Raw genomic sequence first — 26,214 nt, 5'->3', positions numbered from 1 at the left:
ACTGTCTGTCGCAGGGCAAAAGGAGCGTTCTTTCGGGCAGCTGACAGGCCCTCCTCCGGGATGCGGGCGAAGACCCGTAGGTCCTCTTTCGGCTGGGGTTGAGGCTGGGGTTTGGCCTGCGGGCGGGTCGGAGCCCGGTGGGGGTCCGGAGCTGTGGCTGGTGCCGAGGCCGTGACGGCGGCCCAGCTCCGGCTCAGTGTCGGAGCATGTTCCTTGTTAATGAGTTTCTCAAGGGCTTGGATCACATAGGCCGTAGCCTCTTTTGCGATCTGCTTCCTGGGGCCCTCAAAACTGGAGACGACGTTATCGACAGACTGTGCGATAGTTAAGAAGACATCCTTGCGGGCCTCATAGTGCCTGGCCTCCTCGTCAAGGGCGGACAAGACAGACCCAGTGGCGGTCCTGCTAGTGGTTGGAGTTGAGATCGACGGCCCCTTTGCCGTTGGGGGAGCTGGACTGAAGGCGTTGGGCTGGCTTCCCGCGAGGCTGGGCCGGAGTGGCTGAGTCTCGGTATTGCGGCGGCGTTTAGCCCTTGATGGAGAGGTTGGCTCTGGAGGTGGCCCAGGGCCCCGATCGGGGCCGGCCGGTGAGGCCGGCAGCGGTCCGATGCCCGCCGGAGGCTGTGAGGCCATCGCGGAAGGGCTCCGGAGCAGAGAAGTGAAAAGTTTTCGGCTGTTAGGGCGGCTTAGTTGTGCCGGCTGAAAGGTCGACCGGGCTCGACAGAGTGTCAGGCTCAACTGGACAGGCCCTACTCGGTGTCACAAGAACGCCGAAGTTGTACGGCAAGTGGATGGGTGCCTATCGCAGTCTGGCGACCATGGTTCATTCTCCAGGTACGGCCTGGGAGCTGAGACCGTCCAGGCCAAGTTCAAAGCTGGTGACGTGGCTCGCTAGGTCTAGACAGGGGTTGATGGCTTCGCAATGCTGCGGATATGGCCAACCATTCGCCCGGCAAGTCCGCTATCACAGCCGTCGATGGGCGAGGCGGATCGGCAATCACACACAAGAAGGCGCCCATCAGCGCGTCAGGGGCATCACCAAGGCTTGGAAGAGAATATCGCATCATCCTGAGTACCGCATGACGAATGAGTTGCATTTAGCCAGTGGCCAAGTGATGCTGGTTACGTATTCCCCTGTAGGTGTGGAAGCAGCAGGGTCTTCTATGGGTTGATGGGCGGATGTTTTGGATGAACAGTCGTGTCCAGGAGAGGAGGGGCTCATTTCAAGACGGGTAACACAAGTATATAAAGCCCCCTTTCGCCATTACCATGCCAGCCAGCTCATGCTAGATCAGTCAAACTCGCATTTCTTCCTTTCGCCCAAGATGGTCCTCTCACAGTTCAGAGAATTGGACGTAAAGTCCATGGAACAGTTGTACGAAAAAAAAGAGCGTAAAAAGAGGCAACGCGCAGAGCAGAAACGTCGACACGAGCGCGAAGAGCAGCAGCAGCGACAGCAGCAGAAACAAGCGCAACTCCCATCAACGGCCCTTGCAACACTACTTGGACAGACCGTTGGAGTTCTGGGTGCGACAGAGGCCCAGACCACAAGCTGTATGTCAACTACATTCTAACCACATCCCGCTGACGTCAACTTACAACCAATAGGGACAAGCGCCGACCCTTTCGCTAGCATTGGCAACCTTGACTTTGATTCCGGTGAGAATATTGGAATCGCCGAAGCGTACACACAATGCGACTTCGCGTCCTTGGAGTCCACAGAACCGTCTTGTGAGATCGGTGGTATCCTATCGACAATACCAAAGCCTACCTTTGCAGGCAATATCAAGTCACATTCGCCATTTTGGTTGTCTTGCGCATCCCTACCTGCTCAGCCTTCCACAGAACGAGTCCCTCATGACGAGGCAAATCCATCTTCGGCTGAGGAATTGTCATTGGCTCTTGACCTAGCCAGACGGGCAACTGGGCAACTTCGCCTGGCAAATTCTGTTATCAGCGCCATGAATGCATGTGAGTAGCCAAGATTCGATCCAGGAAGAAACATCGGACTGACACAATCATTGCACAGCTGTAGTTGAAGTTGCAGATAGCAGCGAGAGCAGCGAGAGTTGCAATGCTGATGAACCCGACGACGGCAGGGGTTCTGACGATGAAGAGACCGATGTTGAGAGCTGCCATCAAGAGATGGCAGTCCCAAGATGTGAACTTACGGGAAAAGATCTGTCGGGTAGTCCTGTACTACACGCCCTGTCACAAAGCAACCCCGCAGCGCCCAACTGCCCAGAGTGCCCATCTGTTGCTAGAAACCCATTTCTCAGCGACTCGGCAAAGGCGCCAGTTGGTTCCTTGGGCGGGTTGAAAGAGCCTCAAACAGGCGATTTTTCACTCCCTACCCCAGCGTCTGATCACGCCTCCGATTCAGGGCAAGTTGGCCATATTGTTACCTGTCGGAAGAAACGGGGAGGCGAGCCAACCGAAGGCGGCAGCGAGAGCCATGAACTACGCCCGGCTAAACGAATGAGGCCTCGCAAAGTTGACAACGGGACAAAATCACCGGCTCTGCCACCCAGGACTTTACGCGCATTGCCATCTCGAGTCCCGGCTGAAAATTCAAGTAAGAGGCTGTCAAACGAAATTGAAAGACAGCCTCGTCGCTCGGCCGAAACACCGGAACGGTCTGAAGCGGAGGACCCCATCGGTTTAATACCCTGTGGCAACGACAAGCTGCGCCCTGATACATCATTAATGCACGACTTGGATTATACCTCCAAAAGAAGCAGGTGCAAGGAAGCAAGGCAGGGTCGCTCGCGAAAAATATCGCCTGTTCCCTCACTTCGCCCAAACCACCTTTCTAGGAATCACGATCAGACCGAGAGGTGCGGATTGGTTCCCCCTCCGCCTATCAACACCACGGCGAACCTACCAGTAGCCACATGCCATGCTTGCGGCTTTTCTGCGAAACACCTATTACGCATGATCAACACTTTCGAGGCTCTCAATGGGGGTATCGCTAGGTTGCCTGATGGTGAAAGACGAATGGACATGCTTGAGCTATTCCTTGGGTTCATCAAAAACTATGCTACGGAGAGACTTCCACACAACGAACTAATCACGGGGGAAGACGAACCGTATAACACGACACATCAAGATCATTCAGCGGAGGTTGCTATCGGACTGTCACACGGTGATACATTCAACCAGGATGATGGCTCGGACGACAACACCGATGGCAACGACAGCCAAAGCGACGACCAAAGTGACAGTGATAGTTCTGATCACAAACCCAGCCCAAACAGTCTTGATGAAAGCGTTAAAAGATCTAAGCGCCGCCGTTGGACGGATTGGGAAGAGGAGCGTCTGCGTGTATACATTGAAGAGGGGAAGGAGTGGTCATGGATTGCAAAAAGGCTGCATCGAAGCGAGCCAGCTGTGACTCAGCATTGGGTGATAATGGAGAGGCAAGACAAGGAGGCAGCAAAGTGATTCAGACGTATTTGCTACTAAGTTGCCAACAACTTCAGAGGACTGTCATTTGATGTCTTGCAAGACTAACATCAAACGTATAAATGGAAGGTGGTAGATAATATCCAAATTGTATGCATCACCAGCACTGAGATAATTCATACACACTCCAACAAGACTTATAAGCCATTCTGTTCACTAAGAAAAGGCCGATTTAGCCTCTAATGAAAATTGAAGTAGATACCTCCCGAGAAGTCGGCAACGTCCAAAGTCCTCCAGCGAGTCGAGTCCAGGCTGAAGCGAGTGAAACTTTGCGTGCGTTTGCCACTTTTAGACCCCTAGGTCCGCCAGCCATTGACAGACTAATAGCTCCCAGGTTCTTATGCCGAAGTTGGTTCGGACCTGGAAACTAGCGATGAGGATGGCGCTTATAGATCCAACGACGACTGCGTCAGAGAGCAAGCCAACGCTGGCAAAAGTCAGCTAGGGCCCCAGGGCTGTGAGAAAAATTCTGCAGGAGACTGTTGCTCGGCAAACTGCTGGCCCCGCCCGATGGGCAATTGGGCAACTTCGCCTGACAGATTCTGTTGCAAGCGACATGAATTCATGTAAGTCGCCAATATTGTATCGAGGAAGAAACATCGGACTGATATGATCATGGCACAGCTGCAGTTGACGTTGAAGATAGTAACGAGAGCAGCGAGAATTACCATGCTGATGAGACCTCGGACGACGGCAGGGGTTCTGATGATGACGACACTGGCGTTGAGAACTGCCAAGAGAGGGTGGTTCTCAGAGAGTTCCCTGGGTAGGCTTGTGCTACACGTTCTGTTAGAATGCAAGTTCGCAGCGCCTGACTGCCTGGGGAGCTCGCCTGTTGCTAGAGACACAGTTCTCGGCGATTCAGCTCACGCACCAGTTGGTTCCTTGGGTGGGTTGAAAGAGCCTCAAACAGGCGGTTTTTCACTACCTACCCCAGCGTCTGATCACGCCTCCGATTCCGGGAAAGGGGGCCAAATTGTTACCCGTGAGAGGAAACGTGATTTCGGCACAACTGGAGGTGTTTGCGAGAACCTTAAACTACAGTACACCCGGCTAAACGGATAAGGCCTCGGAGAGTCGACAACGGAAGAGAGCCGCCTGCTCTGGCTGGCAGTGGCAGCAGGATCGCCAGTGCACGTGTCACTGATGGACAGACAAGTGGTAGACTGGTAGCCAAGCAGTAGTCTCCAGCCTTGTAGGGAATTATTTTGATTTATCATTGGCTTATACCTATTGCAGGGCTTGGCGAATCTTCCTCTTTACTTCATCTGCTTGGGCCTCGACACACTCTACTATTTGTTTCGCCATGCTGTCCTTCATTAACTTGCACATGTCTTCTTTGAATGTGTCGCCAATGTTTGCCTTCAAGTCCTTGAACTCGTCACAAACGTCTGGTATTTGATGTACAACCTCGACGTACTTGTCCTCCAGCTCTCGCTTACTTCAACAGGTAGATTGTTGATGGCGTCATTAGCTTGATCTTGAAGAGTTTCCAGCCCTAAACAGTCGGCCTCCAACTCATCATGTAGTCCCTTGAGCTTTTTGTTCCACCTCTGCAATTCCCCGACATTCTTTTGTAGATGTTCAATCTGTTCGTGTTGCAGTTCAAGTTGTTGGCGTTGCTGCTCAAGTTGTTGGCGCTGCAGTTCAAACAAATGCAGGAAACGCGCTGCATTGTTCTCGTCGCCCGAGTCCAAGGATGTAGATGGCGGTATTCTTGCAGGGTGAGAGGCGCCTTTTGCAGTCGTTCCTGGCGAGCAGACAGCGGCAAATGAACGTTTTCTTTTGGGGGTTGCGTGCGTATTGATATCTTGTTCTCCGCAGAAGGCGGGCGGGGACATATCCAGCACATCGTACGGCTGTTCGGTATTGCCGTACTCCGGTGGGGCAAGGCCGCCAGCTGGACTTTTGGCGAAAATGGCCGCGGCTGCGGCGTCTGATCTGACCCTCGGCGACCGTTCCTCATTCAGATATTCGGCATACGGCGGTAGTGACTCTGGGAGACGTGGGTCAGTCTCAAAGGCAAGGGTGCTGCCGTACGACGCCGTCGTGGCTGAGGCGGGAGAACTGCAGCGTTCCCTCGAGGGCGGAGAGCGGTGATGGTCACGGGGTATGTGCACTTTGCCGCCAATGCCATTATAAAGCCTATTCACACTCCGCATACCCTTGTACGACTTCCTCAGGACTTCCATACCCAACTCGACATCGTCCGTCATCCCGTCGGCTGTCCAAAAAGGACGCTTTGATGTTATGTCCATCCACGCTTTTCAAACCCTGCTCCTCCCCAGTTCAGTTGTTTCGGGACTGAGACGTCCTTGGTAAGACAACTGACATTGCCTGTTAGAAAACCACCATTCTAGGTTGTCGCACCAGTCCACCAGAAACCAACTCTCACAATCAGGTAGTGTCGGTTGCTCTTGGGCCAAGACAGCATTGGATACACAAGGCCCGTCATCCGTGAGCCAAAATCCCAGCCATAGCTTACAAGCAGGATCAACACTTGAAGCCTCTCCTAAGCAGTCGAGTCTGATTTGACCAACACAAGCTGAGTTTCCGTCGGTATAATGTAGTAGAAGTCCGATGGTGATAACCCTTCCTCTATGATGGCGTCGACATGGGACAATCTCAACTACTTCGTTGAGTTTGGCTTTGTTCCAGGCATAGTACTCGCCATGACGAAAGATCGGATACGATGAGGTTGGCCGCTCAAAACTGGGTACTTGGGCTCGCCGCTCAGGCCGAGGTGTCTCGAAGCCTAACCTCCGCACACCGTAAGTTGTTGTTTCGACATAAATGCGGCTCGTGGTGTCGCTCGGCAAGTCAAGAAGAGTCCACTCAGATTGGCTCCAGTTTGGCCGAGGCTGCACCCCTAGGAATTCCGAGCGGCCCTGGTTTGTAACTAACTGTTCGATGTAAGCAGACTCTAACGTGATTCACAAACAGAACGAGACGTACCAGTAATCCAATTGCACTTCTGAATGGCCCATTGAATTTCCAAATTTCTGTCAATACCTCGTCTGCATGAAGTGGCATGTATTGCCATATAGCAGTTTCGTCCGTGGTTCGTAAGCTTTGATAAAAGTCAAGGTTCTCTTTGACGTAGTGTGCATGCAGCATGAGGATTTGTGAGTTCCAGCATAGTGAGTAGGCTGTGGTCTGAGGATCGTTACAAGATTCAACCGACATGTGGTAGCTCGGCTCTGCATTCCATATGCTTTCAAACCGAACACACTCGGGTGCAAGTTGTGGAACGCCCCAACAGTCTTTTGGTAACACCATTGCTTCACCTTTGAGGTCGCGCAATTTCAGTCCCTAACGCCTCAAGTAAGCATGCATATTGAGAATCACTGCGTGGCTGGCTTTTACTTACATCGCTATGGTACTGGATACGGCCACCGAGGCTTTCCAGTTTCAATGCTCTCCACCAAACGCCCACTTCCTGTTCGATGGTGCATTGTTTTGAAGAATCGGTAAACAACAGCTGCCGGACACCAAGATGATCGTTTGCGACAAACAAGCTATTAATGGATGTTGGCGAAGTCGGATCGAACAAAAGAATGTCTTTGTCGTCGCTGGCTGCATTCGTCAAGTAGGCAATGTATTGGACGCCCTCAAATTCGACGTGTCTGGCATAAATCTTCTCCGAAGTCTTGACGGACAAAACAGCGCTCACTTTCTCCGCACATCTTTTGTTGACACAATCAATGACCAAGCGACGACGGGTCAGTCGATGGTCTAGGGCCCATGCTGCAATATTATGACGGACTTCCTCCGGTAAATGAGGAAGATGGCGGGTCGTTGTTTCGAGTATTCCAGCTAAACGAGACTGAAACCAGCGGATGCGTCGTTTGTCTGCGAGTACGGGGGGCTCGAATGCAGGTGTGGTCACTTCAAGAACCTTTGCGAGTGTAAAATCGGGCGTGATCTCGATACAGTCAACATGACAGCCAGCTCTCTGCTCATCGTGATGACATCTCCCAAGACACTGGGCATAATCGATGCCCAGAACACTGTCGGTAAAGCCCACAATGCTGTACTTGTAAGGTTGAGATGTTTTGATGTCGGACCGCCGCACTAAGGCCGTCAGAATAGTGGATGTCGAGGGTCAGGAAATACTAACCTGCAACAATGTTGTCGCCAAGTTGAAGCTCAAAACCACAAAGTCCGCAACGTCGTGGTACGCAAACAGATTTCATTGTGGTCTTAACATGCATGTTGTGTGTTCAAAAGCTTTCCTCAGGAGCGAACGGAGGGGAAATTTTCTGGCTAAATCACGCGTCATCAGATGTCTCGGATTATCTTTCTGCCAGATTAGTAAGAGGCTCCCATGTACAAAACCGGTGAGAGGCCGAACGTGGTGATACACCTAAGAACCCGTCAGACTCTAGACACTAAAGATCGACTGCCCCTAATTAAGTGGTAAAGAGGGCGTTATGTTCCGAAATCGGCGAGGGAGGTGGTTTCTAGTCATTGCATCAGCAAGTGGGTCATCTCCCAGCACAGACAGACAATAGCACTTGAAAAACAAATACAATCAACACACCTGCCCCTTTCAAGCATGTAAGAGGCGTCCGGCCACTAGGTCTCCTCGGTGCAGCCCAGATGAAGGAATTTTGGTGACCACAACGGTCGAGGTGACCCATCAACTCAACACAGCTTGAGACCTACCACCTTCACCACAGGCTAAATGCTTGGGACGGAGGCATGAATGCTTAGGTCGGTAGGCTTAAGATATTGCCCTTGCAGAACAAGATTCTCTGAGTCGCAACGAACCATATTATCCATGACCTTTGTCCTACTGGCACCCGAAACGAGGAATTGCGGTGCGGCTTAAGTTCAACGTAGTTCAGTTATTGCTGCAGTTTCAAGTACACGAGAAGATGATGCAGAAGCGCCTTTGAATAGCATTGTGGAGGCGATTGGCAATAGAGATAGGATGTTGTATTGGTGACGGAGGAGTGTTAAATATTTTCCTGAAGTCAGAATTTGCCGGAGTTGAGCTGGCAGGTTACAGTAAGGAAATAGATACCTGTGGGAAATGTCCGAAGCCCTGTCGATGTTTAAGGCTTGTAGCCCCAAACAGTGTAGCCATGCAACTGTTCACGTAAAGTCAAAACGTTTCCATCTCGTGTCCATTCGCTCTTCTCAGTTTTGACTTTCTCCTTCTTCCACGTAAACTTGTAGCCAGAGTTGTTTTCCCTTCGTTCTAGCGTCACCTCCTTGGTTTTAGGCCTTCTCCTCCTTTGCCCCTCTTGCGAGGGACCAGGCTCAACATCCGGCTCATCCGGCCCAAGCGCGACTAAGTCGTCGATCTCCATTGCATGGCTTTGCGAACTCTGGAAATTTTCGGATGGATACGATTGATCCGCAGAGGAGGGACCAACGCTGTGCATGTTGTACTGGGTTGAGGACTCTGAAAGCTGATTGGTTTGGGAGTAGAAGTCTGCTGGGATATATTGGCTCGGGGCAGGTGGTCCCTGGGGTTGCTCCTGTTCGTACAGATATTGCGCAGTCGCTTCCTGGAGGTTGAGTTCTGCTTCCAGCCGTTGCTTCTCTTCTGCCTCTAGCCGCATCTGCATTATGTCAAGTCTGTTCATCCAGTCTGGTGGTGCGACTAGATAACCTTGGACTTCGAATGCTCCAAGCGGAAGAACATCCTCATTCTTCACGAGACTTCCAAGTCGATGCCATTCGTACTGGCCAAACGAGGTACGGATATCGATGTAGGAGTTTTTGTCCGCTCGGATGTAGTTACCGAAAAGTGGTTGAAGTTGGTAGTTTGGATATTCAAGCGTCCAAACACGGAACGCTGTCCCCACCGTCGTGTGACAGTACAGCTGGCTTAAGCCCCCACTCTCCATCACCAGCCTCGCCTTCCTCTCCACGTCGTCTTCGGCCTTCTTGATTTCTGCCTTTGCAGCCCCCAGTCTCTTATCTTCTCCTGCGACCACTCTGATCACATGGTTCCCTTGTAATACTCGTGAGACGGTTCTGTCGAATCTGAGATTGCTTCGATTATCTGGATAATCTTCTCGTGTCGTCATAAAGCGTGCTGTCACTGGATACATGATCTGATTTTCGAGGTCCCAGTATGCGTTCGTGCTGGCTTCGCGGTCGTCACTGTACACCTTTGCGTATCTTAGTCGTCTCACATCGGCAACGGGGTCGAGTTGAGAAGCCATTTTGAATAAAAGCAAGAAGTTTCTAGGCGGTAAGTACCGTTATTGGGCTGAACTAAAGAACTTTGAAGAAGTATGGTCCATCAGTCAATAAATAAGTATTTTGCAACTGGGTGAGAGTTGACTTTCTTGCTTTCTTGCTTTCTTGCTTTCTTGCTTTCTTGCTTTCTTGCTTTCTTGCTTTCTTGCTTTCTTGCTTTCTTGCTTTCTTGCTTTCTTTCTTTCTTGCTTTCTTGCTTTCTTGCTTTCTTGCTTTCTTGCTTTCTTTCTTTCTTGCTTTCTTGCTTTCTTGCTTTCTTGCTTTCTTGCTTTCTTGCTTTCTTGCTTTAGACACAACCATGACTCAGGCATCAAGTCCTCTTGGGCACACACCAGTTTGCTCCCCAACTCAGATTTTCTTCCTACAACAGTCATCTATCTCAGTCATGAATCTCTCCTCCAACCCGACACCCTATCACCAACGACAAACAATAACTACCACAGACCTGCACAAGCTGAAGTATAGTATCATTCAAAAGCCATGCGTCAAGTTCGAGCTCAAGAAGCTGAGGTTATGAGAACATGCGCACAGGAGGTAGAAAGCTCTACCATCAACAAATCACGCAAAGTAATCAGTCTGCTAAAATGTCAACAGGTGTCTCTGGATGAAGTCGAACTGGAGTGGAGGTTCGTGCAAGACCTGAAAAGGAATGTACCAGCTCAACACGTGACCAAGGGGTCAGTGTTGGCAATTGTCGTTGACATGACCGAACCGAAGGGGCACATACGAGTTTACGACAGCCAAGACGAAGAAATTGGTGTGGTGCAGGGCCAGGCCAACAGAGGCTGGATGGTAATCATCCCGTGGACACCTGGGTGGCAATACGTCTTGTACGGCACAAGCTGCCGCGTCGCTCATGTCTATTCCAAGATTGAAGAGTCTACATGATCTGCTCTAATTCTGTTAAAAGGCGCATTGCCTCTTTGGGGTCGCATCTGAACGTGACAAAAGGCCATTGCTCACTATCAGGCATCGTGAGTAGCACTTGGAGGTCGGTTTCCCTGTTCACCGCCAATAGCCGGACAGCGTTCAAAACCCCTAATTTGTAGACCTTTCCGGTGAGTGGAGCTTTCTTGCAGTCAGTATGTGCTGTGCCGCTGGTGGAGTTTATCATACCGTCGGATAACAGTGGGTCATTCGTTGGCTCAGCAGTGGCCACGTCACAAAAGTCGTCCTCATCCAGTGTCATGCGCCTGGCCTGCGGAGTCGGTTCTCCGCCTTCCAGTTCTGTGTCGCCAAGTCTGCGTTTCAGATGCACCACTTTATTGTGGTTGTCGGTCGCAGTGGCTGGGGCTTTCTGACGTTAGACCGACCTATTGCAACTAGGGGAGATTGCCTACCGTCATCTTCAACTAGCGTCTTGTGCCTCTCTTTGTATTTCCCAGCCACTGTCCTAAAATTACTGGATATTTTGATTCTCTGTTGTAACTCTCTGAGGAATGCTTCATGTTTCTTTATCCCGTAGAGTGCAGTCTGTGAGAAAGTGAACGAACACAGTAAAAACATGTCAAAGCCGAGGTCGTCTTGAATCCTCTTCAAGAGTTTGAAGGCCGCCTTGCGCTTTGACACGGTTGGTGCGCTGTCTTCAGAGCGACACCCTCCATCTGGAAACAAGCCGATTGCTGTGGAAAAGTTCGACTCGTGCCTGCTGGTTGGTTCAGCATTGTTCTCAAAATGCTCAAGCACCTTAGACAACGAATGGAGGAAGTGTTTTGACATGGGGAGAGAGAGGAGGACGCAGAGCGGGGGAATGAGCGCGCAAGCAAGAAACAAGAAACCAGGAAAGTAAGAAACCAGGAAAGTGGGACAGTTAAAAAAGGGATGGAGGGACTCTTAACCTCGGCTGTTTTTGGCTAAATTGGAAACCAACCATCGGTCGGATCTCGGCGCATGATGGATCTTGACTGGAAAGTCTGTATTGATTGGTCGAACCGCCTGCCAAGTGTTTGGATTGGGAGTTGCCCAGAATTTGGGGCCGGAGCCTTATAACCTCACTGACATTGCTGACCAAAGGCCCCATTTCCGCCAAGGGCGGGGTAGGCCCAATAGGGGCTCCCAGATCCAAGATCCATCAGAGTCATCTAATAATTACACGTCAATCCACATGTAGCACTTTGTACTGGCTCGGCCACTGGAAGAGTATTAGGAAATCTCGCTTATCCTTAAAGTATTATTAACGAAGCAGGGAACATTAGCCTAGCTGCATTTGAGGCAGGCTATAAAGTCGCTATTGAAGCGCAATGGAAACATTGTTCATTGCAGCAGGGTAGCACAGATTTTGCATTGTATCCGTAATTGTTCGCGCAATAAATGCGCAGTAAGAGCTGAGTGATTTTCACATTTGCATTTGCATCATGCGCGTGTACATGGCCTGACGGCAATTCCTATTGTGAGGAACAGGCAGCTTTTTGTCTCACTATTCCTACCACCTCGATACAGAGTGCTATCTAACTGCCGGTTAAACTCCCAGCAGAGAAAGATGTCCTAACAGCCTCAGATTCCCATTCATTTAGATTATAGCCTCTGAAAGCACAAATCGCGAACACGTTGAGATCATAAAAGGGCATAATTGAAGTTGTAATTGGAAACTGCCTTGTGCTAAAACTCGTTCTTAATTGCATTGCAAGCAAAAAGAATTATCTGACGGTCGAAATCGGTGCTCTCTAGCAATATCTCCGTGGCCAAATTTCCGAATTTCCGGCCATTCGTCTTATTACTGCCAAGTAGCTGAAGCTCATGACAGTTAAGTCTAAAAAATAAAATCCTGCCGCTGGAACTTTACAACCTGACATATTGGCCGACCTAGAGGGGCTGAACCTTGATCCAACTCCATAGACAACCCCATTAGTAGGGCAGAACCGAACCGAACCTAGCTAGGTAGAGCTGCCCTGGATGAGGTTCAAAAATTCGTAACTTCGAGCAAAGGTCGTTGGTCATCAAGAGCGCAAGAAGGGTGCGATCGTTCCTTTTGCGTAGGATTATGTTGTCTAACGTAGTTTTTATTCCCTTATACGGAGGTATTCGTATGGCGGTTGGATACAGAGAAGCACTTCAAGAGGATCTAGGTGGTGTGAATCCAGTTTACATCGTTCGACCGTAGGCTATTGACAGTATGGCTCCACCGGTATTATCGATTAAGAGGGTATTGTCTTGGGCCTGCTTATGTCTCGCGTGGATTATGGTCCTTCGATTCTTCGTTCTTTGCAAGTATTAGAAGCAAGCCAATCAATGAGGGAAGTGGCTTACGTCTGAACTGTTGAGTAGAGAAGCGATAGAAACCTTTGGAACTGCTTGAGCTTTCTGGGGCCAATGCTCCTCCCAGAATGCCCGTTAGACTTGGCTCATGGAGCGGCCCATCACGACCTGTACATGTAAGCTCGAGGCTTGTTCAATGGATCTAGAGACTTACGTTCTATAATTTGAGTCGAGTCATGTTCGGCGGTTCCCTTAGGGGTCGGAAACTGGTTTTGTTGATAATTCGGCAGAGTGCCGTGGTGCTTAAGCGTATCCGTGGGTGAGATCTGCATACCTGGTGGTGCAACTTTCCAACCGGCATCTTTTAGTATCTTTGCCAGTTTCCACTCAATAACGAAAGCTGCTCCTTGGGGATCTGGCTCAAAGTCATAGGGCGTAAGCGGGTCCTGTTCTGAGGCTAGACCTGGGGGCGCGACGGTCCAGCCCTGCTCACAAAGCATCCTAGCCAAGCTCCGCTCCGCAGCTGGACGACGCCAGCCGCATTTTTTGCCGCCTCTGTTGCATGTAACGTATGTCTATATCGTGTCAGCAAGGGGGCAAATCTTCCTTTTGACCATCATACCTTCTGATCATGTCGAGAACGCATCTTTCCTTGCAATTTTGCAACTCTAGTTCTGCCATCGTCGCGCAGACGAGAAGCTTGAGTGGGATCCTTTCCCATGCTGGAGTAGTTGGAAGTGTGGGTATCTGTCCTGACAAGACAAATGGTGGGAAGGGTTAGTTGCAACGATTTTGTCCCGGCAGCCGCGAAACTTATAGGGCGAGGCACGCCAACCTGAGGTGTAAGAGCCCTGTCTCAGTCTATTCCTGGTTGAGTACTCTATCAGGGGGTCTGCAAAAGATGCAAAGCTATCGGGTGGAAAGGCGCTATTTGTTGCTGCATACGCGGAAGTCGACACACCCTAGGGCGTGTGCATGAAAGATGAGATGAAGCAAAATAAAGGGCGCCCGAATCTGGTTAGATAAGGCTTTTGTTTGCTGATCGTCTGTCAGTATGAAAGAACCAAGGTCATTATGAAGTCCTTGGACTGTTTCTTCTGGCCCTCCGGGATGGGTGTAATCAGTCGACACCTGCGATGGAAAGGGACTGTGCGGCGGATCCATATCATTGAAGGCTGCTCCTGAGGTCTGGTAAATGCAGCCAGTGTAACAGGCGTTCCTGATGAACCAGATGCTACTTGAGATTCTCGCAAGCCGGGTTTTGGAAGTGAGCCGCATACATCTTTAGCATCGGGCAGAGCCGCCAACCTGTCCGCCTCATGGGCCGTCTGTACCTTTCCTTCTTACAGGGAACCGACCTAGATCGGGATGTGCTGGCTAGACTCAAGGAGCGGGGAAGGGCCCTGTGCAGCAACGTTCAACCCAGCAATCGGCCAACCCCGCTGGTGACCAACGGACAACACTCTACAGTACATTTTACCATCGTTGATTTTTTGTTTCGTCACGGAGCCTATCATCAAGTCTTTGTTGTAATATGGCATGATGCAGCTGCACGAGGCCGATTATTACCAATCATTAACGCAGAGGTAAAGGGGCGTCATGTCTCAACGGCGAGCGGGATGCGACACATGCTTTGACGCTGACGCGTCAACCTCGCGAGGCGGCGGCGGAGACATTACTTTTGGCGAACTAAAGCTGCCATCCCCACTGCCCACGCGGGTAGGTCATCAGCATAATGAGTGGACATAGAAAAGGTCTCGCTTTCACGGCTATTTCGGTCGTTTCAAAGTATTTTTTTTATTGATGTCTCCTCCGATTTCTCTGATAGCCTTTTTCTGTGCCACATGCTGGCAGACATGGCCGACGTGGACGTCTCGCAATCAGCATGTGGACGCCAAGTTCCTTCAGATTCCCGATTTCGAATGCGAAAGTTGCGACCGCTACTTTAACCGTCGAAAGGCCGTCGAACAGCATATGCATGCCCTTGGTCACTGGGCAGATTCGACCTCTGACGAACCCGGACAGTATTGCGATTTCGACGCTTGCTCCGAGGTCTTCGATGACGAAGAACTGAGAGACCACGACATTGAGAAACATTTCTACTGTGATTGTTGGTATCACAGATGTTGTGATACTGGTGATCACGAGTATCGAGCCTTTCAGCAGGGTGAAGTAGCAGTGATTCTATTGATAATACTGATTCTCAGGGAACAGAAGAGTAGAATGTGAAGAGCTCTCTGAAGCAGTGGTCTATATAAGCAAAGTGAGATTATTCAGAACTGACGATAGTCACGCCCTTGAGCAGGGTTCTGCTTCCTGCGTAAGTCGCCGGCTCCGGCAGCCATAATGTGAAAAGTGTTCTGTCACTTGCGTGCTGCACGCCAACTTGCAGCCAGTGACGGTTCCACCATGGTGATTGGTTCGCCTTGGTGGCTGTCAGTTGGTCCATCTCGTATATAGTTGCTTGTTTGGACACTCTGCGGGTTCTGTGGTTATAGCCCGTCATGAGGGGTACCTGCAAGGCCGAGCCTGGTATCGTTGAGATTTGGATTCAAACCGAGTCTCTACCGCCGCGTCTTGAAGCAGTAATCCGGGCGAATGCATTTGCCTAGCGCTTATTATTCCATAAACCAAGCTTCGATTAGGACTGTTTCGAAGATAATGCAATGACCTAAGTGCAGCCGCGTGAGACTGCATATCCTTATGATCAGTCAGATGGGGGAGGGTAAGGGGTATGAAGCCGGGATTAGGCGCCCGCGTAGATGCTTGCGTGAATTCCTGGAGAACCAACCATTTTGAGGCGGTTATGACGATTGTCAGCAACAGTTATCCTGGAAAGTTCACATCCAGGCAGCAATCCCCTTTCGGAGGCACCTGCAGCATATATTGCTCGTGGGAGTAGCTTTGTTTTTTCTCCCTAATCTGGTCGCTAATGGGGTGGTGGCTTATCTTCCACCGAGTCTTCTGCAATATTTAACAGCGTAATCCCTCTCACTTCTCACTCCTCTTGCAGCAATTGCACCGCGTATCTCTTCTGGACTCCATCAATTTCTCTCGAAGCAATCTATCATTACTTAGTTGCCAAGAACCCCCTAGCAAAATTCTGGCTCCATCATGACAGTCGCAACTCCAAGCCCTGTGGTTATTAACGGTCTTCACGTTCCTCCCACCATTGAGGACTTGAAACTGTCATCCCTGGCGTATGTTTGGAAAATGTGGTGTAAGAGCCTTTTGCTGATCGTTCTGGACCAGTTACAACCTTCTCCCAGACGACGGGGACCAGCCTGAGGTACAGCAGGTTCACCTCCAGAAGCTAGCCGACCTCTTCAAGCGCTTCAACGTTCAGGACATGTTTGGAATGCACCTCATTCATGGACACTTCCAGCTGGACGAAGGCAACGTCATGCTCGGGACTACCCTCGCGTCTGTTCGTGGGTGTTGGACCAAACCTACTCCCATCACGGATCTCAAGTCCGCAGAGATCCACGGCCATATCTTCAGACTGACTGAGAGTGGCGAGATGCAGGCCTACGAGTATCGTGATGGGCCGACTACCAATATGGATGGCGTCGATCCCGCATTTTTCCAGGAGCTGGTCGAGTATCTACGCGTCAATAATTTGACGAAGATCCTCGGACTTGAAGTCCTTGCCAAAGAAGTTCCAGAGATGATGTGCGAGTTCATCCTCAAAGACAACAGCACCGTCATGTTGGACGCGAGAGATGTCAAGAAATGGACGTCCTACCGCTTTACCGGATTCGCTGTCAACAGGCCAGGCATGAGTGAGCTTAAGGGCAATCAAAGCCATGCCAAGACTGTCAGGAATACCCACCAGGTTTTCACTGATGGGAAGATTGGCAAGGAGGATATTCTCATGGATGTTCTCCGGGCTGAGGATATTGTTCATTGAGTTTTCAGGAAGATCGCATTTGGCGTATCTCAGAGGATTTCAGGAATAACAACTGTCACTACCAGATCATCTCTATGTAGCTTTGGATAACTCAATTTGACCAACTCCGTTCGGTACAGCTGCTCAACTTCCCCCCCCCCCCCCCCCCCCTGAAACCTTCGTTGATAGCCCGCCTCAGCTCTTCATGCGCGGCCTCAACCCATCTTCCTCCACGTGTTCTTCCAGAGTCCCATGACTTTGTTCAAGCTGTGTCCAATTGTGAAGCTAGTCTTTTCAGGGTTAACGCTATACCGGCTCGAGAGCGGCCATGGCATCTAGCTAGATGGTTCGCAAAGGTTACGCCAACGCAAATGATCCTGCTTGCGCTCCAGGGGCCCAGTCATCAATTGTGCAGAATGCATCGAGATACGCCAGGGAAGAAGCATCAGACAGATCCACCACACCTTTCACAACTTTTCCTTCTACAATGAAGCCGTACCGGCAGAACAGACCAATCATCCTCGCAGCCCGGATGAACTGCAAATCAACCTCCGAGGCATTTCTGGCTTCCTCCAAAAAGGTCTGCCAAAAGAGATCCTCAAGTTCGCGGCGATTGTCATAGTAATGCCATCCCTCAGAATCCATATATCCTAGCACATTCTCAAACCCCCACAGCGAAAAGCCGAATGGAAGGATTGCTGCTTCGGCCCAGTCGACAATCCCAGTAATGTTTCCGGTTTTGGAGTTTACGAGGAGGTTCATCTCGCAGAGGTCGCCATGACTGAGAACGAAAGGAAGTGTCCCTGAGAAGAGCGAAGGGAGCACTTGTCGAACTCTGCTCAGGTTCGACGCAAAACGGTGAGGAAGTGATCGAGTAAGAAGTTCAAACTTAGAGCTGAACTCCCTCCGCAGAGTGTCTATATTGTCTTGGGACAAATGTTGACTATTGTTCCATGACTGCGCGAAGAAACTATTCACGCATTAGCCCTGGATGTGTTAGCGCAATGAACATCTGAACACACCTCGCGAGGTCTGTCACGGTGCTGCGCTGCCGGGAAACAGCATCAGTTGGCTGAGGAACAGAGAGATTGCGCGCAATAATGTAAGCGGTTCCAGGAATGTTGTCCATCTCGTAGATGTGGATGGGCCGCGATTCGCCAATGGTTCCGTGATATTTGCAGTCAGCAACAAGTTTTGGATGAACTGTCTTGGCCAGGTTCATGATTTCCATATCGATGCTGGAGTCCTGGATTCGAAACTGGAAGATTTTGGACTTGTTAGTCCCTGCCGTGACAGTATAGCTGAACGTCCCCTGTATCTGCACTGGGTTGACCTGCCCACCAGCGCGAGAGAGGGTAAATGCATCGCATTGTTCTCTTGTTGCAGTTGTGTTGGTTTCAAAAAACGCACTGATTGCGTTGTCGAGACTGTAGTAAGTAGCCATGGTGGTGAAATTGAAGTACGGCGAGGGATGATGAGAAATGATGAAGAGCGTTGGCGTTGACAATCCACTTTGGTGAATTGATGTGATGTGGGTTCTGGTGCTTTGGCAAAAAAGGAAGCACGGACCACACACCCAATGAAATGAACGAAATGGCATCAGCTTTGGGAGCACCTGCACCGCTGCCTAACCCTTCGATTAACACTATAAATATGCGGATGGTTGAAAGGCCTTTGTTTACCTAGTTTGTCTTGGCCCGTCTTACCTCGCTAAGCCTGTAGACAGGACAGTAGACGAACTGGATTCTGTGCATACTCTTATCCTAACTTGCTGTCTGGAGTTTCTGCCTGATTCACCAGAAACATTGGCACACTGCCCCGTGCGGTAGAGCTTGCTGCGGCCTGTTACCACGCCTGGTTCGACTGTCAATTCATTCTTCAAATGACGTCATCCAATGGTGTGTCATTGCCGAGACACAAAAATGGATTCAAGTCAAACAACTTGGCCATCAGGTACATACTTACCTTCATTGCACTCATCTTATTCTTTCTCGGTAAGCCGAAGTTATCGGCTAAAAAGATGCATAAGGCGCCCAATCAGCGTTGGTGCGATGGGTTCAACTGGGCTCGTTGGCTAAGCAGGGATTTCCGGTCCGGATACCTGCCTGTGGAAACACAGCTGTAAAGTACCAAGCAAATGCCACAAAGGGTCTTCAACTTCGCCCTGCTTGCGGGCGTACCAGACCCGTCGTTACAAGTCAATGCTGTCAAGACCCGCTTAAAATATTGTATCCAACCGGAAGGGGTTTCACTTCATCTTTACAGGCTCATTCCTTGTCCGGAACACGCCATGGCGTAAGTTGGCCAACCAGAGTGTCGGCCTGGGGCGCGAGGGGCAACTGTCCATTTCCTGCGCCGCTTGCGGCCCTTCCGACAGCCAAGCTTGAGCCAACAGGTGCTTTGCCAATAGCGCCATGCCAAGCAGATCAGCAGCCGCATAATACGACCTTTCGGCTCCGTTGTCCGTCCTGTTGGAAGATACACTACATACACCTCCACAGGGATGCCAGACGTTAGCTTTATACTTACTAACTAGATTAGGGGGGGGATCTACAGGTCAGTATACTCTTCAAAAGGAGGCAGATACTACTAATGATAAGTATAGATACTAGTTATTACTCCACTATTCTAAGCTACAAGTCACAACTAGCAGCCGCTCAGCGTAAGTGCTTGTAGCTTAGTAAGGAAACTGATTTCCTACTCTAGATCTTATACCTACATTTTGCTGTAAACCTCACTATTAGCTAAGTTCCTCTTCTAAGTGGGGCAATTCACTGCACTAACGTCTGACATCCCTGTGGAGGTGTACACTGAGTAGCTAGGCGGTGTGGGCTGCCAGCGTTTCTTTCCACGTCCAACGAAGTAGACCTGGCTCGCTCCTGCCGAGTGTCTCTTAGTCCGTTTCTTGTGTCTTGTGTCATCTCATTCGTCGTGGAACTGGAAGCGCCCGTGGCCTGCTTCTCACAACGCTAGGGCGGAAGATCGGGCCCGTAACCATAGCACAAAGCTGCCCGTTGCAGCCGCTGAACTGCTCTTTGGCTTAAGCATGGCTATCGGAATGGCCCCATTCAACGCCGACACTCTGGGTCAACGAAATGGCAGGGCGCCTTTTCTGACAAGGGACCTCTCAAGATGAAGCAAGATCTGCTGCCTGTTTTTATCGCTCGTGCAGCCCTGCGGATCATCCGATTGGATAACGATGGCTGAAGAGGGTTATACCCACTCCTGTAAGTTGATTACATTGCAATTGGCCTTTTGATGTACAGGCACATAGTACTAGCCAAGGGGCCTAGCCACACCCTTGGTTGTGTCATCCTGTACATGCAGGAACCGGGGAGCATGGGCAAATCACTCATGGATTTTAATGGTTTCCGGTCGTCCGTGTTAACGGGTTGTCACATTTTAGGCTACGTGGCTAGCAGTCACACGAGAGGTTCGTGCATGGACGTGACATGTGATGGCACCTTTGCCAAGTCCACGTTCCGGTTCGATGCGTAACGACATGGTCGTCTCTTGTCGCCACGGCGCCTGACACTCATGTCCGATGAAACAGATGGTCCAGACCTTCCAGCACCAACAAACCAATTAAGTGATCGACAGGCTGGAACAAGCAACCATTTCTCAGCGGAGTCTTGGTCGCGCTGTACTTGAGCGTATCTCATCATTGAATGGTTCTTGTGGCACCGGTTCATTCCTAGCTTTGGCTGCAAATCAGCCTCAACCCCGGACGAACAGGGGTCCACCCAATCCGCTCCTCCACCAGGGGGCCCTCCGCACATCCTTGCTCCGGAGAGATATACGGCTTGGAAACCCTTGTCTACTTGTCTGTCTGGACCCGGATAAATTGCTGTAGAGAGGCGCAAAAGTCTACTATCACCGGGCGCCTGAAAGTATGGGGATGCACATCGACGTTAAAGGTGCCAAGCGCTTAACAGGTCATTATCAGGTAGACAATTCATAGCATATACGCTGGCAATAGAACCTATACTTTGTCCGTTTCTAGGTCTCTGAATCTGATATTCTTCCAAGAGGGGATAACTTTGAAATGTCCACGACGGCTGTTCACAAAAGGTGTCCACCACGACCGTCTAAGCCAAGTATACAAACCGTCTTGGATGTTGGACTCGGAAGAGATAGCCCTGCAATCGCTCTTCCGGTGGACTCCAAGTCTTTCAGACCTGGAGGGTTCCGCATACACGCTATAGGTATTGTTAGCTGGGCGTGGCATCTGAAGCGGCTTATGTCAAACTGAAAAGGTGACGCAAGAGATATTTCAGAGCTGGGTTTCTGAGACAGGGAACAGTAGCTCTAAGAACTCTTTAGTGTTTCACACGAGGTCTGACAGGGAACAAAGCAAACAAGGAAGTTCTTTAGAACGCTTTAATGTTTAAAGCCACTAGTTTGTATCTGCAAAGGGCAGTTCTCAGGCTTGCTAAATCAAGGTGTGCTGTAAATTAAGTAGCTTGAAATGAAGCAGGGAATAGGCAAGCTGCAGTAACAGGAAGCTAGACCCGGATTGCGCCTGAGGTTTCCGGTATGCCGTAGCATTGTGGTGGTGACTAGAAGGCAGCAAGAGAGCTGCGTTCCCAACTCATACCTGGGCCGTTGTGCGGAGAAACAGGACCGGTATACCGGGAATTAGCGCGATCTTGAAGCCTGGACGGGAATATCCATGGATCGATGGTCGGGCAGGTCCTCTTCAATCATGCTGGCATCGTCGCCATGAAGATGTTACGACGGTGCCAGGTCTTCGAGCTGATTGTCTGACTTCTCCGGTCTAAACCCCGTGGATTGGGAAGTCGAATTATGGCAGGGTTTTTTCTGCGACCGGATTCGAACCGAGTGTTATGATATGATTCGATCGGCATGCTTCGGTGGAAAGAGCCTATGGTTCCCGCGGACTCGTGAACGCATGTGTCTGGCTTTCGCTAACTGTCGCCTTAGGCTCGGGTATCTCGGATTCAGTCTTCGGTGTCTCGGGTTGAGATCCATGTGCGACAGACACAGACTCGGGCTCTTGAATACAGTTTATTCGGAGTCGTCGCGAGGAAGGGGTTGAGCGGGGCCCCCATCCGAGACGGGCATTGGTCAAGCCTTCTGAAGAGGCGCTTTTGGGACTTTGGCGGCCTCCGGTATGGTGAATGTGTAGCCTGTCATCTTCGGCGCCGATCGGACGCACCTCAAGTCTCTGTCGGCGTGGACTAAAGTTTGATTTCTCGTCGGGGAGGAAAACCTGCGAGCGTTTGGTAGGTTTGGAGGGGGTCTGCGTTGCTAATTGGCGTGCTCTTTCCCGAAACTTGACAAATTTATCTTCGTTCAAGCCAAGGATGTCCTCCAGCTTCTCCACAATAACATCCGGGCAGTCAAATGTTTCGTCGTCGCTACTGTCGTCTTCTGAAGGATAGTCTGCAGTTCTAAGTTGAACATCGTAGAAGGCAGCGAGATAAGCTAACATCGACCGGTGTCGATTCGTTTGAGGGTCCCTCAAGGAATAAAACTCGTTTGCGTTTCGGGGAAATCGTGTGAGTTCGGGTTCGAGGATGCCTTGTTCAGGGCGATACACAACGACAGGGCGGATGGGGAGAGTTGGATTCTTCAACGCGTTATTCCGCATGTAGGCATGTGATTGACGGATCTGGGCTTCGAGGCGCTGGTTCTGGGCTTCGAGGCGCTGCGTCTGAGCCTTGACGAAACCGATGTCGTTTTTGAGTTCTTGCCGCACAAGGTCGATAGAACATCGAACGGATGTGAACTCGACTTTCAGCTGGTGGTCCTGGATATTGCGCAAGTCGATATAATCGTCGTGCGAGAGTAGCTGAGGATGCTGCTCGTGAGACCAAGAGAGGGGAGAGGGTGATGTCATGACGACGGTGGTAGTGGAAACGACCATGTGGTGATTGGGGATTCTCGGTCTTCAGGTTATGACAAAGTTGATCGCTGAGGGTCTAGGAAAACAGTTGGGGGAGGGGAGGCCAGTACTTATGCGGCTCGTCGCTCAATAACTGGCGGGGCAAACTTAGACATTGATTGGCTCGTAGTCGGAAGACGGACCTCCTGGACAGACCAAGCGCACTGTCCCCATGAGTCAGCGAAAGCGCACGGGCTAATCAAGTGGATACTACTCAATTGGGTCTGTGACCGACGCGCTGCTGTCAACGTGAGGGAGGCTGCGTCCCGCACTGCGACTAAGGTAGCACAAGCAGCAGCACTTCCAGTTCTCACCCATATTCCCAATTCCCAATTCCCCAAAAGCAGGACTTGGCTGCAGTATGAAAAATAGCTTCCTAAGGTGTTCGTGGGGAACAAGGCGCAGGATGGTCTCTATCGTAGGTAAGTAACTGACCCCAGTGGCGCGCTATCCTAATACCTCGTCCCCTATGGTCCGGAGGAGTGTCCGTCGACCACGGAACACAAGACAGCCTGCCTAAAGTGTCACGTCATTTCGCCTTGCCCTTTTGAAGGATATGTTTCTATCTCGTTATCAACTCATTCTGTGGTTCTTCTACTGTCCTGTTTCAACCATATCAATGATACTTTTGTGTAAGAGCTGAACAAAGATTCTGCTGCTCGTGCTAGACGAAAACAAGACGTGCTGAGCCTTTGTCTTGGAACCGTTTACCAAAACTGCTGTGAATTTCTGATACAGAACCAGAATGCCTTAATAACCGCCAGCGTCCATCATGTCTTGTGTCTCATCCATGGCCGTAATTTGAACGGGGATTATGTCGCAAAGCGACGATGAGGATCAGGAGCACCGTCATCTCTTTTGCCGCAGAGAACATTCATTTCATTGCCCTCCATGTTGATGGTAAGCACGGCGGTTGGGTTGACTCCATCACAGGCCGGACAGTCCTGAAGATGCCCGGTAGGCGACGTTTCCACTGTCTCCTGCGAACTGCTCTCCCAATTCAGCTAACATCACAGCAAGAGTTAGGACGTGCGAAGTGGATTCATTCGAGTAATATGACGCCGGATCCAGCTCTCCAAAGAGCTGGCACATAGTGATTGAAGCTGCTTGCAACTTCCCTGCTACAAACTCAGCAAGAAAGAAGCGCAAGCCGAAGAAAAGTTCCTAGTAGGAAGATGCAAGTGGTTACTACATGCACCCCCAAGGTATACGATGAATACGAGGGTTTCAGTCGTCCAAAATCTCCGTGATGGTCTTTTCTGCCCTTCCATAAACCCTTCTCAAAATCGTTCTGATTTGGCAAACATTCAGCTGCTTTTCCTTAGATGTCGGGGTTTGATCGTGTATTCTGCCGTCTGTTCTCGCACAATCTGAAACATTTCCCGGCCACGCTGTCCTCCTAAGCTGGACGTTAGTTGTTCGTCGCTTACTGGTTTGACAACACCTACGAAACGCCTCTAGGCCAAAAAGACCTGGACCTTTGTCATCGTGGTGACTCGTATTTCACAAGGTCAGGACTGTGGTTAGAGCAAGGGCGAAGAAAGATCGGTCGGGCTGATCTAAGTACCTAAATCGATAGGTTTCCTGGATTGATATTGTTGGCACAAGGCGGATCGATATATCGATGATTTGGTGATAACCTCACTTTTGGATTGGTGACTGGCTATCAAGGAAGGAGGGATAACCAACAAGGGTGCCCTGCAATGGGCCGGTGAAGTGGGTGGCCCATAGTGGGGCACCCTTCCCTTAACCCCGAAATCCTCCCTTAACGCCGATCTGCCGATTCGGCAGCACCGATTCCTGCAAACCAACACTGGCAACTTTTCTTATGGCGAAAAAGTGCCTTTTTCGTGTTTTTCGCGGGATCGGCCGAATCCTCCAAAAACGCAATAAAATGAAAGGTATTATACTTTTACAGGTCACGTGGCCTCCCCACGTGATGTGATCCTCCTCCCGTTTGTTCCGCGGAGCAACGCAGTCTCACAACGTCACGATCAGGTGCGTTTCTCCTCAGCCGAAGCGTTGGAGGCGTATCCCTTCGTTTGACGGATTACAGCTGTCGATTGCTTCCTCCATCCATTGCCTTGTTCCCGTGTATATCCTCCCTTTTGCCTCGCGGGCGCAGCCTCGGTGGCCCTTCTCACGATCGGGTGAGGATCTCGGTTCTCGCAGCCTCGTGGGCTCTTCTCATCTTCATGAGGGCCTTGCTCGGCTTGTCGATCTCAGGCTCGGGCGACCCATCCCTCCATTCGTATCTGCGCTGATGAAGTTGTGATGAAGTTCTCAAGGGCCTGGTTGGGCGTTGCCTTCGTGAAGGCGTCTGCCAGGTTATCGTCTCCATGGATCCATCGGACTTCGTACAACTCGCGTCTCTCGTACGACTGCCGAAGGGCCATGATGTCGATCATCAGGCGCTTTTCCTGAGTTGTGCCCAGCTTGACCAGGCACTCGTACAGTGAGTAGGAGTCTGTACACGCGATTGTGGGTATAGGAGGGAGGTTGAGTTTCTTCGTGATCATGGCCAGTGTGGATGAGATGGCATAGGCCATGTCTACGCCTGCCACCATGCCATAGATCTCTGAGGCCAGCACGCTTCTGGTGACTCTTTTGGACTTCGTTGAGCTGTAGTGAACGACGTTGCCGGTCAGGGTGAAGGCATCCTCGTGGCCGTTGATCGGCTCTTCGTTTCCGAGGATGATGATGAAGCCGAGCTGTGAGGTCATATCGCGATTGTTAGCGAATGATCCATCCACGAACACAAAGAGCTTTGCGGATGCCAGGTCAAGGGGCACGAAAGTGAGGCCACGATCGAGGGATTTCATCTGCCACTCGATCCTTCGGTTGAGGTTCTTGATATCCTCATCGGTCGGATCCTGCTGCTGGGCCGCTGTCGACAGGTCGAAGCATGCCTCGGGTTGGCAGATGGAGGCAATGTAGGCACCACGTGCCCGCTGCTGGACGTAATCTTGCTTAGCAGTCGGCGACTTCGCGTCGATCAGCTGTAGCTTCGTCCCCTGGCCTTTCTGCCTCTGCGTAATGACAGTGCTGTCGGATGAGGCCATCGCGACGATTCCTCCGTTGAACAGGAGCTTCTCGTCAGCGCTCAAGTACGTCTTGGGCTTCGCCGAGAACGATGCCTTGGCGAGCTCATCGCCCTCTCTGGCATCGAACAAGCTGTCGGAGAGGCCGATGGTATCATCGGTCTGCATACCGACTATGCCGAAGTCTGCGTTGTCATCAGAGGGAAGCAGGAGACAAGGATCATAGGTTGATGAGATCATCTCGAGGTTTTCTTTGTGGTGGCGATTATAAGTCGCCCACCAGTGGGTGCCCGCCTCCGCGATCCCGTATAGGGGTTTCACAACCTCCATGATCGTCCCAGCGGGGTGTTCATCCCGGATCTGCAATGGCAATCGCGCGAGGATCGTTCGGTTGAGCTTCGATTGTGACTGAGTGTAGGCCTGGGTGATGTCTCGAAGCCACAGTCTGAAGCCCTCCAGAAGGAGCAGTGATGGGGCAAGGGCCAAGATGAGTCGTTG

The 26,214-nt window shown here is 50.8% G+C and overlaps 10 protein-coding genes across 10 annotated transcripts; 3 read left to right on the top strand and 7 right to left on the bottom strand.

Moving 5' to 3' along the window:
• Positions 1 to 1,324: 1,324 nt before the first annotated feature.
• On the top strand, positions 1,325 to 3,443 carry CH63R_10616 (uncharacterized protein; the record flags this gene model as incomplete). Its single annotated transcript, XM_018305590.1, has 3 exons — positions 1,325 to 1,553; positions 1,608 to 1,970; positions 2,029 to 3,443. The coding sequence occupies 3 exons, from the start codon at positions 1,325 to 1,327 to the stop codon at positions 3,441 to 3,443; spliced, it is 2,007 nt and encodes a 668-aa protein (XP_018155014.1).
• A 203-nt stretch (positions 3,444 to 3,646) lies between these two features.
• On the top strand, positions 3,647 to 4,529 carry CH63R_10615 (uncharacterized protein; the record flags this gene model as incomplete). Its single annotated transcript, XM_018305589.1, has 5 exons — positions 3,647 to 3,737; positions 3,799 to 3,921; positions 4,004 to 4,030; positions 4,089 to 4,230; positions 4,292 to 4,529. The coding sequence occupies 5 exons, from the start codon at positions 3,647 to 3,649 to the stop codon at positions 4,527 to 4,529; spliced, it is 621 nt and encodes a 206-aa protein (XP_018155013.1).
• Positions 4,530 to 4,694: 165 nt separating this feature from the next.
• Positions 4,695 to 7,678, bottom strand: CH63R_10614 (ankyrin; the record flags this gene model as incomplete). Its single annotated transcript, XM_018305588.1, has 6 exons — positions 4,695 to 4,835; positions 4,907 to 5,688; positions 5,950 to 6,367; positions 6,420 to 6,776; positions 6,835 to 7,538; positions 7,585 to 7,678. The coding sequence occupies 6 exons, from the start codon at positions 7,676 to 7,678 to the stop codon at positions 4,695 to 4,697; spliced, it is 2,496 nt and encodes an 831-aa protein (XP_018155012.1).
• An 846-nt stretch (positions 7,679 to 8,524) lies between these two features.
• On the bottom strand, positions 8,525 to 9,646 carry CH63R_10613 (uncharacterized protein; the record flags this gene model as incomplete). The annotated part of the gene is made up of 1 exon (XM_018305587.1): positions 8,525 to 9,646. The coding sequence occupies one exon, from the start codon at positions 9,644 to 9,646 to the stop codon at positions 8,525 to 8,527; it is 1,122 nt and encodes a 373-aa protein (XP_018155011.1).
• Positions 9,647 to 10,563: 917 nt separating this feature from the next.
• CH63R_10612 (uncharacterized protein) lies at positions 10,564 to 11,402 on the bottom strand (the record flags this gene model as incomplete). Its single annotated transcript, XM_018305586.1, has 2 exons — positions 10,564 to 10,970; positions 11,024 to 11,402. 2 exons carry the CDS (start codon positions 11,400 to 11,402, stop codon positions 10,564 to 10,566), a joined length of 786 nt encoding a protein of 261 aa, XP_018155010.1.
• Positions 11,403 to 12,859: 1,457 nt separating this feature from the next.
• CH63R_10611 (uncharacterized protein) lies at positions 12,860 to 13,599 on the bottom strand (the record flags this gene model as incomplete). Its single annotated transcript, XM_018305585.1, has 4 exons — positions 12,860 to 12,882; positions 12,930 to 13,046; positions 13,093 to 13,453; positions 13,501 to 13,599. 4 exons carry the CDS (start codon positions 13,597 to 13,599, stop codon positions 12,860 to 12,862), a joined length of 600 nt encoding a protein of 199 aa, XP_018155009.1.
• A 2,393-nt stretch (positions 13,600 to 15,992) lies between these two features.
• On the top strand, positions 15,993 to 16,788 carry CH63R_10610 (uncharacterized protein; the record flags this gene model as incomplete). Its single annotated transcript, XM_018305584.1, has 2 exons — positions 15,993 to 16,078; positions 16,131 to 16,788. 2 exons carry the CDS (start codon positions 15,993 to 15,995, stop codon positions 16,786 to 16,788), a joined length of 744 nt encoding a protein of 247 aa, XP_018155008.1.
• A 336-nt stretch (positions 16,789 to 17,124) lies between these two features.
• On the bottom strand, positions 17,125 to 18,367 carry CH63R_10609 (Mus38-like protein; the record flags this gene model as incomplete). The annotated part of the gene is made up of 2 exons (XM_018305583.1): positions 17,125 to 17,737; positions 17,790 to 18,367. The coding sequence occupies 2 exons, from the start codon at positions 18,365 to 18,367 to the stop codon at positions 17,125 to 17,127; spliced, it is 1,191 nt and encodes a 396-aa protein (XP_018155007.1).
• A 3,285-nt stretch (positions 18,368 to 21,652) lies between these two features.
• Positions 21,653 to 22,657, bottom strand: CH63R_10608 (Wac domain-containing protein; the record flags this gene model as incomplete). Its single annotated transcript, XM_018305582.1, has 1 exon — positions 21,653 to 22,657. The coding sequence occupies one exon, from the start codon at positions 22,655 to 22,657 to the stop codon at positions 21,653 to 21,655; it is 1,005 nt and encodes a 334-aa protein (XP_018155006.1).
• Positions 22,658 to 24,897: 2,240 nt separating this feature from the next.
• On the bottom strand, positions 24,898 to 25,956 carry CH63R_10607 (Aurora kinase 2 splicing; the record flags this gene model as incomplete). Its single annotated transcript, XM_018305581.1, has 1 exon — positions 24,898 to 25,956. One exon carries the CDS (start codon positions 25,954 to 25,956, stop codon positions 24,898 to 24,900), a length of 1,059 nt encoding a protein of 352 aa, XP_018155005.1.
• Between the last annotated feature and the right edge of the window lie 258 nt (positions 25,957 to 26,214).

This window comes from Colletotrichum higginsianum (assembly GCF_001672515.1).
Source record: "Colletotrichum higginsianum IMI 349063 chromosome 7 map unlocalized unitig_7, whole genome shotgun sequence".
Taxonomy (NCBI): domain Eukaryota; kingdom Fungi; phylum Ascomycota; class Sordariomycetes; order Glomerellales; family Glomerellaceae; genus Colletotrichum; species Colletotrichum higginsianum.
This window is presented reverse-complemented; position numbering and strand designations above follow the sequence as displayed.